Source organism: Bos taurus, chromosome 9, assembly GCF_002263795.3.
Source record: "Bos taurus isolate L1 Dominette 01449 registration number 42190680 breed Hereford chromosome 9, ARS-UCD2.0, whole genome shotgun sequence".
In the NCBI taxonomy this organism is placed as follows: Eukaryota; Metazoa; Chordata; class Mammalia; order Artiodactyla; family Bovidae; genus Bos; species Bos taurus.
In genome coordinates, this window is record NC_037336.1 from 90,844,988 (window position 1) to 90,861,606 (window position 16,619).

The window sequence follows — 16,619 nt, forward strand, 5'->3', positions numbered from 1 at the left end:
TTACGTGACCACTAGCTCTGCCACAGTGCTTCCGTGGCATCTACCTCTATCCCCAAGTGAAGTCCCTGTCACTTCTCTAAAGCCAGTCCTGCTCTGGTTCTGTGGTTGCAAAGAAAGCATCAGCATTTTGCCCACTGTGGTTATGGGGGACCATGTTCCCAGGGTCACAGAAAAGGAGAAAGAAAGTCAAATGGACACCTTTACTTTGTGAAGTCATTAACTTGTAAATTTTCATACCTGAACTCAAACCTATTACTTCATAGAACTAAGTTAGTTTTATAACAGTATTAGTTATATTAGTATAAAAATTAGTTATAAACTAATATAAAACAGTAGTTATAAACTAAATTAGTTTTATAACTGACTGTAGCCCACCAAGTTCCTCTGTCCCTGGGATTTCCCAGGCAAGAATTTGGAGTGGGTTTTCCATTTCCTCTTCCAGGGGATCCCTCTGACCTAGGGATCAAACCCGCGTCTCCTGCATTGGCAGGTGGATTCTTTACCGCCAACCCACCTGGGAAGCCCAGTCAACATGCCCCTTGAGGTTAATATGATAAAGAGAGACTATTTCCTGGAAGATGTATCCCTACACATAAAAGAGTACAGACGGGAGCCTGCATGGAAGAGGCCAGATTTACACACAGCAGTATAATCACTCAAGAAATCAAAAAAAAAGAAAAGAGAAAAACATCTGTCCCTAGGCTACTGTTGCCTGTTCAGCCTCTGATTTCGAAAATTTGGCCTCCAACCTGTTAAGTAAATCAGTCACTTACTTACCAATGTAAGCAAGTAAATTTCCAAATAATGGTGCCGGCATCCCCCAAATCATGGCTTATGTAATTTTATAAAACAGAGCTCAAATGCAAACTCCCTGTGAAAGTAAATCCTCATGTCAGAAGCTTAGATAAAGTTTCTAGGATCAGGGAGCAACCATGGGAACAGATGGCTCCATGACAATCACCTGGAAGCCAAATCAAGGGGCCAGAAGGAGAGCCTGACTTCCTTAAGATGCAGCTGCTTCATCTCTGCTTTCTCTTCTCCCACTACCGCCACTGAACCGACCCCAACCCAGGCTCACCCTTCTAATTGACTGCAGGACTAATGCAATATGGCCCAGATGGATCTGTCACAGGGGCATTAATCCTCATACCCTCAATATTAAATCATGCTCACATGAACCCAGGAACTGGCAAGCCCTAGGGAGCATGAGGTAATGATGGCAGACCTACTTCCAACCAAAGGGAAGTGATTAACTTATTATGTCTCATTTCTAATTCCATTTCCGAAAGGAAAGCCAGAAAGAAATGTTTTCCTACTCTGCTCCTTTCTTTTTTTTTTTTTTCATTCATCATCAAGACCTCTAAGCCTGTTCCTTTTGCTAAGCATAGCCCCTTCTCAGTGGCTATGGAAATCTTGTGAATAACTTAAAGTGGGTAGGCATTTAAATAGATTTTTCTCTAAGGCGAGGATAATACATTAAAGAATGCAACTTCAAACTCTCAGTCCTAAACTATGGTTCAAATATTTTCAAATATCTCAGTCCTAAACTATGGTTCAAATATATTGGAGAAATATAGTTCCATTGGAACAAGACGATGGCCATTACAAAGGATTAGTTCTTTCTCCTTAAGCACCAGCTCATACCTTCTCTCTCCTTTGGAGTGTGGATATTGGTCTCATACCCTGGATATTGCCGGAGCTTCGTGTCACATTTGATCCTCTCAGCGTCCTTCACTTGCCTTGCTCTCCTGGCAAGACAGCTCCCAGCCTGTCTGCTGGAGTGTGTTTCCTGAGTTCACCATGAATGCCCTCCAGCTGTCCTGCCACTGCCCTTGAGTCCCCTCCAAATCCTGCGTTTCCACATCCGTGTGGTCCTTGCACAGCCAGACAGAGGAGAAAGGAAGCTAATTAGGGGAGCTCTGTTCTGAGTAACTAAAAGGTTTGTCTTAAAAATACATCCAATTAGGGCTTATCTTCATTGCTGCCTCTATGAAGCAGCATCAGTGTCAGATAACAGCAGAAACACATTAGCCCTAGAGCTGGCTGCTTTCCCAAAATGCCCAGCTGGGAGAGTTTGACAGAGAAGAGCTGCTGCTGGGGAAAGAGGAAAAGACATACTGACATATCTGAAAATTAAGATAAATCAAAGATCTCTCCATTGGTGTGTCATCATTAGAATCAAGGCAGTTACACACATACACCTAGAACAATATACAAGCCTTTGATGATCACATCAATAATATATCAAAACGGTAAAATTATTTCAGGAAAAAATTGGAGACTTTATGGCTGTCTGTGTGGGGTTAGTGGTACAGAATCTGCCTGCCAATGAAGGAGACACACGAAACATGGGTTTGATTCCTTGGTCGGAAAGATCCCCTGGAGGAGGAAATGGCAATCCACTCCACTATTGCCTGGAAAATCCCATGGACAGAGGAGCCTGAGAGGCTACAGTCCATGAGGCCACAAAGAATCAGCCACAACTGAGCAATTGAGCACACAGAATATATAGGACATAGTTGATTAGTTTATAAATTCAGTATCTGATAGGCAGGTTTTGTTCTTTCTTTTTTCTTTTAACTCATGAGCCATCATGTTATGAGACAGAGCTAATTGGATTCATATTAACTTTTTAACTGCTTGTTTTAAATGTATACCATTGTAGATATTTATGTCCTGACTTTGTCTTTGTATTTTCTCCAAGAAATGTGTTATTCTATCTATGTCACATCTCAAGCACATTAGTCAACTTCATATTCTGCAGATCAGAGATCCAATATCAAACCTTCCCAGGGTGTCTGTACTCTGACAACTGTATACTGAGACCATGTCCATACAACGCAAAGTCAAGTGGAGAGGTGGCAGTTATCAAGGTAACTCAATAAACCTTATAAGAAAGTTTTGTGCCCAGAATAAACTTTGAGTCATATAGATAGGTAAGGGCTACTTGGTCAGTTCTAGCTGCATAACAAATCATTCCAAAATTTATTGGCTGACAGAAGCCATTTACTTAGTTTACAATTCTATTTATCAGTGATTTGGGCTGAGCTAAGATAGGCAGTTCTCCCCAGTCTCAGCTGGGCTGTCAGCCAGCTGATCTAGTGGCCATAGTAAGAATGGCTGGCTCTTCATGGATCCGCATCTTCTGTCATTCATGTTAGCCCAGGCGTGTTCCCATGGTGATCAGGTGATCACAGGTTCCAGACTCAAAGGATGGAAAAACAGACTCCACCTATAGATGTCTGGAGCTGCAGTTGCATTGCAAAGGGATGTGGATTTAGGGAGGGAAGTCACTGTGGCCACATGTGATCACCATCTACAGTAGCACATGCTGCCTGGGGCAGGCAAGTCACAGCTTCCTGGAGGACAAACCACATCTGCCTCAGTCTTCCATGTACCTCCAAGTATCTGAATACATGAATGACCTCGGAGGGCTCTTGGTATTTCAGGAGATATGGAAGGGGCCAGAATGATCCTTTTCTTGGAACTGATTGACAAGCTAAAGGATCGTGTGACACCCTGACTTATTTCATACTTACCCTTCAATAAGAGGAAAATATTCACAGGAGGGATTCTTCATTTTTTCTCTCCAGTCTCTAGTCCTCTAATCCAGTTACATCTTTCAAAAATTTTCTTACATTTGTGCTTGTCTTCTAATTTTAAATAAATGCTAGTGATGAGGAAATCAAGAACGAGACTCAGTGCCCTAAAGAGGTCATGTCCTGGCTCATTGTGGGGGAAAAAAAAAAAGATAGGTTCATATTCTTTTGTGCATTCCAGGGTCCAGCCTACTGCTCCAGGATAATGCGTGATTTGTGTTCAACTTGTTGTCTTTAAGTCTTCTAGATCTTTGTTAGGTAGACTTAGGTAAAGGTATTCATTTTCCATTTGCTGTCAGTGCAGTTTAATTTCTTTGTATGTGTACCACCCTTTTGTTGTCCTCATTGGATTCTACTTGGCTTCAAAACACTTCCATCGTTTGCTCAAATCAGTCCAGGTCCAGCTCAGACCTGAGATGTCGGCCACTACTGACCTGCCTTCCTGTGTGGTTTCCACCCTAATCATATTCTCAAATGCATTTTTGTTTTGACAAAAGATTGATTTTTAATGCATAACATTATATTGGAAAAGAGAATTCTATTATATCTACTGGATTGTTATTAGTATTCAGAGTCTGTATTAGCTATAGCTATAATATTAATAATAATGGTATCTTATATAATAGCATGCTGATTAAAAAGGACTTTTATCATATCAGCTTCTAATAATAACCCTAATGGGTAAACATGAAAAAAATAAATGTTCAGGGAGGTTAATAATTATACAATATCAAATCATCAGTAAGAGGTAAAACTCAGACAGACATGTAGAATTCTAATATTTTCTTAACTTTTTATTTTGTACTGGAGTATTAACAATGCTGTAATAGTTTCAGATGGATACCAAAGGGATTCAGCCATACATATACATTTACCATTATCCCCCAAACTCCCCTCCCATCCAGCCTGCTGCACAACAATGAGAAGAGTTCCCTGTTTTATACAGTAGGTCCTTGTTGGTTATCTATTTTAAATAGAGCAGTGTGTATATGTCTATCCCAAACTCCCTAACCATCCCTTCCCTTCAACCTTCCCCTCAGCAACCATAAATTCATTCTCTGAAAGGCTTTTCCTGTTTTGTAAATAAGTCTGTTTGTATCACTTCTTTTTAGATAGAATTCTAATACAAATCCAAAACTTTCCTCTGTTATCCCACAAAACACCATTGTGCATTCAAATATTAGGGTGTGGCCTCAAGCAGAAGATTTCAAGCTTTACTATGAGCTCCAGAATAATTTTGGAGTAACTCTAAGAAAGACTGGTTCACTGAGTCAGGGTAGGGTCCACAAATCTGAATGTTGAATAAAGCACTAAACTGAAAACTCCGAATTAAAATATGACTTCATCCAAATATTATCACAGTTACTGGTGTGTCTAACTTGAGTAGCCCATTCAGTCAAGATGACTGGCCCAATGTTCTTCACCAAATGAATCTTGTGTTTAGTAAAATGATATAGATAACCTTTGATAAAGCCTTATCAATCAGTGAGTCTTATAGGAGAAAGTAAGACAACAGTGATAAAGCTAATGTTATGCTGCTGCTGCTGCTGCTAAGTCGCTTCAGTCATGTCCAACTCTGTGTGACCCCATAGACGGCAGCCCAACAGGCTCCCCCATCCCTGGGATTCTCCAGGCAAGAACACTGGAGTGGGTTGCCATTTCCTTCTCCGATGCATGAAAGTGAAAAGTGAAAGTGAAGTCTCTCAGTCGTGTCTGACTCTTAGCGACCCCGTGGACTGCAGCCTACCAGGCTCCTCCATCCATGGGATTTTCCAGGCAAGAGTACTGGAGTGGGGTGCCATTACCTCCTGCCAACTCCTCATCGATATGGCAAGCCCATTCCTAAACCCTTTGGTTACTATTTTTAAAGCAGTTTCTTGACATTTTAATCAAAGTAGTAAGTCAAGAAATGACATACTTTGCATTTGTATTAATTATATAATTAATAATTATATATTAATTATATAATTATAATCAATCATATATTAATTATAATAATATAATATATATTAATTATATATATTATATTAATACAAACTATATTATCCCTAGCTAAACTAAAAGCGGAAGCCTAGTTTGTCAAATCAACTACATCATTCTTAAAAGTTGGCTCTCAATGTTTTTTACAAGACATCTCTGGAGAGCCAATTTAAGATGGAAAAGTATTTTAATTCCATGACAAAAGACCCAAAATGAGAATAGCTCACAAAATTACCATGCTTGACTACATTAATACATATTTTATGAATGGGGTCAAAGTGGCTATGCTTGCAATTCTTTGACTTAAAAGGAAAACAGTCCCAGTTATGAGTGTGTGAGTGAGAGAGAGAGCATGCATGTGCATGATGTAGGTGTGCCTCTATGCATGTGTAGTACTAAAGGATATCTAAGTTGAAAATGAATCCCACCATTCATAAGTAGCAGAAAAAATAATTATGTTTCTTTAAATTGACTACAGTCTGGGAAAAGAAAATATTGTTTACTTGGAAATATGTTTATTCCCACAAAATATTTGGCTACTAGTAATAACTGACCTGAATAGACATTTCTCCAAAGAAGATATATGGATGGCCAACAGGCACATGGAAAGATGCTCAACATCACTAATTATTAGAAAACTGCAAAGTAAAACTACAATGAGGTATCATTTCACATAAATCAGAATGATCATCAAAGTCTGCAAACAATAAATGCTGGGGAAGGCATGGAGAAAAAGGAACCCTCCTCCTACACTGTTGGTGAGAATGTAAATTGGTACAGCTACTATGGAGAATAGTATGAGTTTCCTTTAAAAAACTAAAAGTAGAGTTATCATACAAGCCTGCAATCCCACTCCTGGGCACATATTCAGACAAAACTCTAATTCAAAATATACACGGCACTCCAATGTTTATTGCAGCACTATTTATAGTAACATAAAACATGCAAGTAATCTAAATGTACATTAAGAGATGAATGGATAAAGATGTGGTGTGTGTGTGTGTGTATATATATATATATATACACACACATACATACAGTGGAATATCACTCAGCCACAAAAAAAATTAAATTAACACCATTTGCAACAACATGGATGGACCCAGAGATGATCATACTAAGTGAAATAAGTCAGTAAGAGAAAGACAAATAGCATATATATCACTTACATAAAAATGATACAAATGAAAGTGAAAGTCGCTCAGTTGTGTCCAGCTCTTTGCGACCCCATGGACTATACAGTCCATAGAATTCTTCAGGCCAGAAAATTGAGTGGGTAGCCTTTCCCTTCTCTAGGGGATCTTCCCAACCCAGGGATCGAACCCAGGTTTCCGGCATTGCAGGCAGATTCTTTACCAGCTGAGCCACAAGGGAATATATTTACAAAACTGGAACAGACTCACAGACAGAGAAAACAAATGTATGGTTATCAAAGGGGATAACAGGAGGCAGGAGACAAATTAGGAGTTTGGGAGTAACATATACCCACTACTATATATAAAGTAGATAAATAACAAGATCTATTGTACAGCACAGGGAACCATATTCAATATCCTGTAATAAGCTATAATGGAAAAGAATCTGGAAAAGAAATATGCGTATGTACATGTATAACTGAAACACTTTGCTGTACACTTGAAACTAACACAAAATTGTAAATTAACTATACTTCAGTTAAAAATGGCTAAAAAAAGAAAAGAAGAAAACAGAGTTACAATATTTGCATTTGGATAAATTTAGGCTTATCTAAAATAAGACTGTTAGAAATAACATTTATTAACCAGTTTGTATCCAGAGTATCTTATTTAATCATATAAGGTATGGATTATCTCTACAGTTGAGGAAATCAATGTTTAAGGAATTAACACGCCCAAGGTCATAGGTAAAAAGTAGTGGCTGAGGAATGAATCCAGTTAAATTTGACATTATAGACCTACCCTACTCTCCTCCCAGTCTGTTTTCCCCGTCACTCAGTGGTGGCTTTGAGAACTAGATTATAGCATTTATATACTGACAGTTTGAATGCCATAAGACCTTTATATAGGTTTGTTTAGATGTACTCATAGTGTATTTTTGTATCTGTGTGTAAGAATAAGCAGTCAAATGATGTTTAATGACTAGCATAGGGAATTAGAAACTCAGTAATGGGGATCTCATTTGACTCATTTGAAAAGACCCTGATGGAAGATTGAAGGCAGGAGGAGAAGGGAACGACAGAGGATGAGATGGTTGGATGGCATCACTGACTCAATAGACATGAGTTTGAGTAAACTCCGGAAGTTGGTGATGGACAGGGAGGCCTGGCGTGCTGCAGTGCATGGGGTTGCAGAGTCGGACACAACTGAATGACTGAACTGAACTGAATGGGAATCTCTAATTTTCTAAACCTAGAGACACAAGGATTCCCTTGCCACTGGCAGTCTTAAAAGTCCAAACATCACATTTTGCATCCATAAAATGGGATGCTACAAAAATTCAAGTGTTAAGATTTGATATTTAGGGAATCAGAACAAATGATTCTTTCATAAGTTTTTTAGTTTTTACAAGTTCCACTGAGTTCTTACAGAACACTACTACGGTGAAATGCTAATATGTAGTCCATGAAAAAATAGGTTTTAGGTGAATATTCAGAAATGTTGCATATCTTATTTAGGTCCTGGGGACTGATACTGTGGATTAGCACTTTAAAGGCTCTGAAAAGCCCTATTGTATATTTATGTGTATGTATGTATATGTGTTGCATTTAGTTCTGTATATGTACTCACGTCTTGTTTTTAAGCTAAACTGTTCAAACTTATCTGAACACAGTCTGTTTTTTTTGTTTTTGTTTTTAATTGAGCTTCTCTGGTAGCTCAGCTGGTACAGAATGCTCCTGCAATGCAGGAGACCCTGGTTCAATTCCTGAGTGAGGAAGATCTGCTGGAGAAGGGATAGGCTACCCACTCTAGTATTCTTGGGCTTCCCTAGTACCTCAGCTGGTAAAGAATATGCCTACAATGCGGGAGACCTGAGTTCAATCCCTGGATTGGGAAGATCCCCTGGAGAAGGGAAAGGCTACCCACTCCAGTATTCTGGCCTGGAGAATTCATGGACTGTAGAGTCCATGGGGTACTTAATTTCTGGGACTTCCCTGTAGTTCAAATGGTAAAGAATCTGCATGCAATGCAGGGGACCAGGGTTCAACCCCTGGGTCAGGAAGATCCTCTGGAGAAGGGAATGACAATCCACTCCAGTATTCTTGCCTGGAGAATCCCATGGACAAGAGAAGCCTGGTGGACTACAGTCCATGGAGTCTCAAAGAGTTGGACATGACAGAGACTAACACAGACATAATTGCATTACAATATTATGTTAATTTCTGCTGTACAACAAAATGAATTAGTTAGACATATACACAGATCCCTTCCCTGTTGGACCTCCCTCCCACCCACTCCTCATCCCACCCATCTAGGTTGTCACAGATCACTGAGCTGAGTGCCCTGTGCTACACAGCAGATTCCCACTCAGTTCAGTTCAGTTCAGTTCAGTTGCTCAGTCGTAGCCGACTCTTTGCGACCCCATGGACTGCAGCACACCAGGCTTCCCTGTCCATCACCAACTCCCAGAGTTTACTCAAAATCACATGCATCGAGTTGGTAATGCCATCCAACCATCTCATCCTCTGTCATCCCCTTCTCCTCCCGCCTTCAATATTTCCCAGCATCAGGGTCTTTTCAAATGAGTCAGTTCTTCGCATTAGGTGACCAAAGTATTGGAGTTTCAGCTTCAGCATCAGTCCTTCCAATGAATAATCAGGACTAGTTTCCTTTAGGATGGACTAGTTGGATCTCCTTGCAGTCCAAGGGACTCTCAAGAGTCTTCTCCAACACCACAGTTCAAAAGCACCAATTCTTCAGTGCTCAGCTTTCTTTATAGTCCAGTCCTCACATCCATATGTGACTACTGAAAAACCATAGTTTTGATTAGACAGACCTTTGCTGGCAAAGTAATGTCTCTGCTTTTTAATATGCTATCTGGGTTGGTCATAACTTTCCTCCCAAGTGTCTTTTAATTTCTTGGCTGCAGTCACCATCTACAATGATTTTGGAGCCCAAAAAAGTAAAGTCTGTCACTGTTTCCATTGTTTCCCCATCTATTTGCCATGAAATGACGGGACCAGATGCCATGATCTTAGTTTTCCAAATATTGAGTTTTAAGCCAACTTTTTCACTCTCTTCTTTCACTTTCATCAAGAGGCTCTTCAGTTCTTCACTTTCTCCCATAAGGGTGGTTTCATCTGCACATCTACAATTATTAATATTTCTCCTGGCAATCTTGATTCCAGCTTGTGCTTCTTCCAGCTCAGCATTTCTCATGAGGTACTCTGCATATAAGTTAAATAAGCAGGGTGACAATCTATAGCCTTGACATACTCCTTTCCCAATTTGGAACCAATCTGTAGTTCCTTGTCCAGTTCTAACTGTTGCTTCTTGACCTGCATACAGATTTCTCAAGAGGCAGGTCAGGTGGTCTGGTATTCTCATCTCTTTGAGAATTTTCCAGTTTGTTGTGATCCACACAGTCAAAGGCTTTGGCATAGTCAATAAAGCAGAAGTAGATGTTTTTCTGAAACTCTCTTGCGTTTTCAATGATCCAGTGGATGTTGGCCATTTGATCTCTGGTTCCTCTGCATTTTCTAAACCCAGCTTGAACATCTGGAAGTTCATGGTTCACGCACTGTTGAAGGCTGGCTTGGTGAATTTTGAGCACGACTTTGCTAGCGTGTAGCTCTCTATTTTACACACAGTAGTGTATATATCTCAATCCTAAACTCCCAATTCATCCCACCCTCCCCTTTCTTCCCTGTGTCCACATCTCTATTTTCTATGTCTGCATCTCTATTGTTGCCCAGCAAATAGGTTCATCTGTACCATGATTCTAGATTCCACATATATTCATTAATATATGATACTTGTTTTTCTCTTTAACAAATCACAGAATGGTTTGTCTAAGCACTTCAAAAAGCCCACCATAGAGCATTAGTTCCAGTTAGGCACAAATCTGTTTCAAATTCAACGTTTTACTAGAATGAATGACAAGGTCTCATAATTCTAGGCATTAACCAGGATTCTAAAATTGATTATAGATCTCTTATTCTCTCTCATTCAATACGTATGGTCTAAATACAAACAATGAAAAATAAAAATAATGAAACTTTATATCTCTGAAAATAGAACAGATTGTATTTTGTTTGGGTTTTCACTTTTGTTTTGTTTCATTTTGAAGTTTGTCACTTTCTGGTTACCATCCTAAAGCGGGAAAAAATCTACATAGCTTTGGGATATGTTTTCAGTGTTTTAAACTACACGTTGCTAGTAAGAAGCCTTATAACTGACAGCTTCTTTTGTTTTGAATGAAACATCTTAGAGGAAAATGTGTTTCTTTTTATTGAAGTATAATTGCTTTTCAATGTTGTATTAGTTCCTGCTGACCATTGAACAGAATCAGCTATACCTACGCATATATCCCCTCCTTGGACCTCCCTCCCACCCCGATCCCACTCCACCCATCTAGGTCTTCACAGAGAATTTAGCAGAGCTCCCCATGCTATGCAACAAGGTCCCTCTAGGAAATAGGTTTCTTTTAAGAGTGATCTATATTTAACTGTGAAAACCATACCAAAGGTTGAATAATTACAGTCCTTCTTGTGAAACAATACAAGATCAGAAATAAAAAACTTGGGTTCTGGTGCCAGCTGTGTGGGTTTGGCAGCTCGTGCTACTGGCTGCCTAGGGAACCTCTTCTCAAACAGGACTTCCCTACCTTCTTTTGCTAGCCAATGAATCAGGCTCATTTCTAGTCTTGATTAATTACCCCCATTCAGGCTCCTGGGACTAGCTACTCCTAGTGAACAACAAAAAAGGTAACCACCAAAGCTTCCTTTTGTAAAAGAATTTATTATATTGAACAAAAATTCATATTAAAAGCAGAAAGAAGCATATGGCATATTTGAATCCAGATTACTGGCTCAGTGGTAAAGAATCAGCCTGCCAATGCAAGAGATATGGGTTTGATCCCGGGTCAGGAAGATCCCCTGGAGAAGGAAATGGCAACGCATTCCACTATACTTGCCTATGAAAACCCATGGACAGAAGAACCTGTTGGGTTACAGTCCAAGGGGTCTTGAAGAGTCAGACATGACTTAGCAGTTAAACAGCAACCTTTGAAATATCAGATTATTCCACCTCTCCTTGAATTCCCCCTTACTAAAGTATGACCCCTTGTTACACTCTACATTCCAAAGTGTCTGATTCTAGCAATGAAACATGGAAGAGAGGGTGAGTTCTCTACTGCTTACATAAATGGAAATCTTTGCCAACGAGTCATCTACTCCCAAAGTTTTCTTGTGGGTGGGTGGCTCTGTTTTTATGGATTCTGTAATGAATGGGATTTTGAAGTCTATGACTGACTAAAACATTGATCAGCTTCAGAAATACCCCAAGCCTTGTACTGGCTTCAACTGCAACTTTGGGTGGCATCAAGGGTGGGAAGGAGAAAATAAAAGTGGAAGAGAGCGCTACAAAGAGTAAAGATAAAAACATTAAAGGGGCTTTCCTCCACCAATACTCTTGGGCCCGTCACTTCACCACTCAGGACCTCTATTTCCTCCCAGAGATTAATAAAATGGGAAAAGGCAGGCTCTTAAATTGCTTCCAGGGATAGGAAGCACGTACCAATCTTTGTATCACTAGAGATTAAAAGTGCCTCAAATAAGCTTCAGTTTGAACCTAAAAGCTTTTGGAAACTTTATTTTTCAAAGTAGGCTAAAAAATAGCTCAAGGGTATTTGCTGGTTGACTTTCTGGAGAACTTAACAGTTTAAGAAGTTCTTTTTAAAAATGGAAAGCTGGTGGTAGATTAAAATATTATATCTATATCAAATGTTAAATTTACTGAATTTATAACAGCAACTGTTATTACAGTTAGGAAAAAAGCCTGGTCTTAGAAAATGTCAGGGAGTTGCAAGCTTTCAAGAGAGATATCTTAGCAACTAAGCAGGTCAGCTAGTTATGAGTCTATGGCTGCATCTGTCTGTGTGTGTTTGTACATGTACAAGATTTTCACATTTAAGAGCTGCCTTTAATAACATTAGGCATCGTAGAGTAACTCAAGACCAGCCAAACCCACATGAGTTCCTCTGATCTCATAGCACACAGACTGGGGTGATAAACCCTGCAGGAGGTCAGTTTTGCTCTCAGAGCTGCTCCCCGACCAGTGGACCACGTGATTGCTCTGCCAGGCTGCAGCCTGGAATTCGGAAACAAAGAAAGCATTAATCATTTTCACCTCCCAGTAGCTCCAAAGCCTGAGCTGTTCCTTCCCCAGCTGAAGTGGATAATGATGGTCCCAGGAAGGTTCCAAGGGACACTCCTCACGGAGGCTGCCTCCTTTTACAGAAATCTGTGGTTCAGAAAAGCCCCAGGGTGTCACCTGCTGCTTAGGTCTTCAGCAAAATTTGACAGGTTATCGGATTAACTTGCAGACGACAATATGCATGCATAGATAAGGCACATATTCTGTCTCCAATAGCTGGACAGTGCAATTAAGTGCTGGGCTACATTTATGATAATAGGGAGTCATAGTGCAAAGAATATTTTCTTTACTGCCTCCAGAATCCACTTTTGAGTCACAGTCCATTCAAGGTTTTGACAGCCTAGGTGCTTCATTCACCCTCTAAGAGCATAGCTTTCCTCACTCCTTTGTCATCCACGGGTGTACAAGTTGCTCAGTCTGTTGATCAAAATGCTCCTGAGCTTGCTTCCTTTCCCTCTCATTAAGGGTCTATATGTTGGTGCTCAATATTAGGGACTTACTGTCCTCTAGATGTTTCTATTTGTGACTTTAGACTGGACGTAGCTGGACTTTCCTCCCTCGTGGGGCTCAGAGTGCTCTCCTAGCCCCCTAGCCCACGGGAGACCAAGCGGCAACCATGGCACCACTTGGGCATCTGGTTAGAGTTCACCCTTCACGGCTCAGCCTCCGTCCATCCACTCAACTCCTGCTTATCAACAGATGGGGAAGAGTGCTCTGGTGGTTCAGTGGTACAGAATCTGCCTGCCCTTACAGGAGACTAGAGTTCGATCTCTGCATCGGGAAAACCTCCTGCAGAAAGGAATAGCAACCCACTCCAGTATTCTTGCCTGGGAAATCCCATAGACAGAGGAGCCTGGAGGGCTACAGTCCATGGGGTCACAAAAGAGTCAGACACAACTCAGTGGCTAAACAGCAACAACAACAAAGAACAGGGTGGAGGGTTCACACCCTCTCTCTTCACCACGTGGGCCAGAACATTTGCCACCAGCTCCCGAGGAGTTTCTTCACATCCTCACATCTCTTCCATGAGCCCTTGTCTTTTCTCTTTCAAAAACTCATCATTCATCTTGACATACTGCTTGTTGTACCAGTTGGGGAAGAACCTCAGCCTCTTAGAAGAGGACAGGAAGTAACAAGACCCCAAAGGGGGAAATGACAGAGCAAGCAAGCAAGCAAGATACTTTTATCTGCCAAAAGTAGATAAAAATACTTAGGTAGTCATAGCACAATGAACAGTAGAAACTTTAGCTGTTGTGAAGGATGATGCAATGGGACCAGATGTGGCTGTATACACAATGATTGTGTCCCAGTTGGAGAACCAGAGCTAATGTCTCAGTCCCTTTGGTAATAAACAATAAACCAGCCTCTTAGGAGCAAGCAGTCACACAGTGATCAACGCTGTGGTCGGCTTGACCTACTTAATCACCTATGCTACCACTGCAGAAATGGTTCTGGGTCAGAGATTGGTCAAGCCCTACCATCAGCAAGCACGAACAGGAGCATCCAGGGGTCATGGCAGACTCTGCCTCTCCCACAGAGATCCCATAGTGAGCTCTCTGTTCCTTACTCCTAAGAGATGCAATGTGAAATATTTAGGGATCAAATTTTAGCATCAAATGGTTCAATAAGACAAAGTGTGTGTGTCTATGTATGTGTGTGTCTGTATGTCTGTGTGTCTGTTGAAGGAGGAAAAAAAGAAGAGGAAGCAAGTGGTAAAGCAAATGGGGTACAATGTTAACAGTAGGTGAATCTGGGTAAAAGGTGCACAAGTGTTCTTTGTATTAATACCAGTCTAATTCTTGTACTTTTCCTGAAGTGTGGAAGTTACCAAAATAAAGTTAAAGGAAAAAAAAAATCTCATCTCTTTCCACTTACTATACAAACAACTCCTTTTTTTCTCAATGAAAGTAACAAGTATGACAGCAATAACTATTTGTTCATCGTAAAACTCACTTCATATCTGTGATCCTCCTCCCTTACTAGAAAATATCAAGCCACATTTTTGTGTGTGAACAAATGTCCAGTTAATGCTCAGCAGATATGCTAGGTTTATGGTGGGGGTAGCGAGGGGAAAATATCTCTGAACTGCATATCAGTGGCTTCAGGAAAAAAAAAATCCACTGATTTAGTGACTTTGGTGAAAAATAAAATTTCTTCATCTAGAAAGAAAGAATGTAAAAGGTACTACAAAAAGAGGTGTTGCTTTTCTTTTGAAATTTTGATCAAATCATGAATAATTTGAAGACAAGGAGGGAAGAGGACCAAGGACAGAGGGAAACAGTTTGGGTTAAACTTTTTTTTTTCAAGAAGCTATCATATCATATCTCTTTTATGATTAGTGTATAATTTTTATTCATCAGTGTATACAGGTGCAATAGCATATTCACAAAGACCCAAGAGATTAAATAATGTCTTGATATTTAGGAAAAACTCTGAGAGTTGCAGATGAAAGTATACGTGAAGATTCTCAATGTATTTTCTGACGCAGAAGATGTCCAATAACTGTGTACTGCAACCCAACCTGAAATATTCACTGTCTTTGCACTTTCTCTTCTTTCAGCTAGAAAATCTGGAAGCAGAAACCACTCCGTTACCCTAACTGGGTCTCATACCATTCAGACCCTCACTGAGCTTAGACGCCACCATCTATATGGAAGCAGGTCACTGTGAGAATGCGTGGAAAGCTCTGGTTTCCTGGGAAAGTGCCTGTTCCTGCCCGAAGTCATCAAAATTCTTTCCTCTCTGGCCCCTCCACTCTGCACACGAGAGGGACATCCAAGCTAAATCAAGCATTAGGGAGGAAAGAACTAAACCATCCTGAGTTTGTGTGTACATAATCGCAAGGAAGACGCCCCACGGGACCGAAACCTGCTGTGGTATGTTCATTAAGGCCATCGTGGAAGATGGCCCTACTGTATGTAATATTCTGTTTTCAAGCAAATATTTACAGCCTCATCGAAGGAAAACCATCACTTGTTCAATTCATCGTATAATGTAATTTAAATGCTACCTCTGATCAAAGCACCTTATGTGAACATCCAAGACTTTCCATGTCTGTAAGAGAATTAATTGTCCCATTTTTACCCTCTAATGTTAACCTCAAAATTATCTTTGGAGTTAAAATATAGTTTCCACCTTCATTTCATTGCTTTATCCCCACAGGAAGTCAAGCCCTAAAATGGACTCTTTATTTCTCATAATTTCTTCTTACTAAAGGCTCTTTACATCATACTTCCTCTCTCTTTTTTTTTAAACTCTTCTCATAATACTTACACCTTTTGAATCAACACAACAAAATGACAGCTGTTTTTTGTTGATTTTCAAAAGTTTAAACTCTTTAAGAAAATATGGAGCCAGTAAGCTTAATCTCAAACTTGAAAGACTCAAAAGACCGTGGAGAAAAATGGGTGATCTACTTTTCACTTCTGTGTAGTTCCTTGGACATGATATATTAACAATGACCCGAGAATATTTTCCTGAAGATTATGTTTCTATAATGTCATCACCAATATGTTGGTCTTTTTGATCTTTGCTAAATGTCAAGATTTCCTTTGTAAAATGTCAGTCTTCTAAGTAGCTTCTCTAAGACAATTCTTCTTTTTGACAGGTTCTCTTTGGCATGAAATACAGTTAGAGATTTGGCAGTCCACACATTTTATTTAATCTATACAGACAATCGAGTTAGATG

General features: G+C 40.0%; 1 protein-coding gene across 1 annotated transcript in view; it reads left to right on the forward strand.

The window, feature by feature from the left end:
- Positions 1-15,584, forward strand: part of OPRM1 (opioid receptor mu 1) — a 56,281-nt gene extending 40,697 nt beyond the window's left edge. The window contains 1 exon segment of the mRNA NM_174408.2: positions 15,492-15,584. Coding sequence (NP_776833.1) covers positions 15,492-15,530 — 39 coding nt within the window. The 3' untranslated portion in view covers positions 15,531-15,584.
- Positions 15,585-16,619: the final 1,035 nt, after the last annotated feature.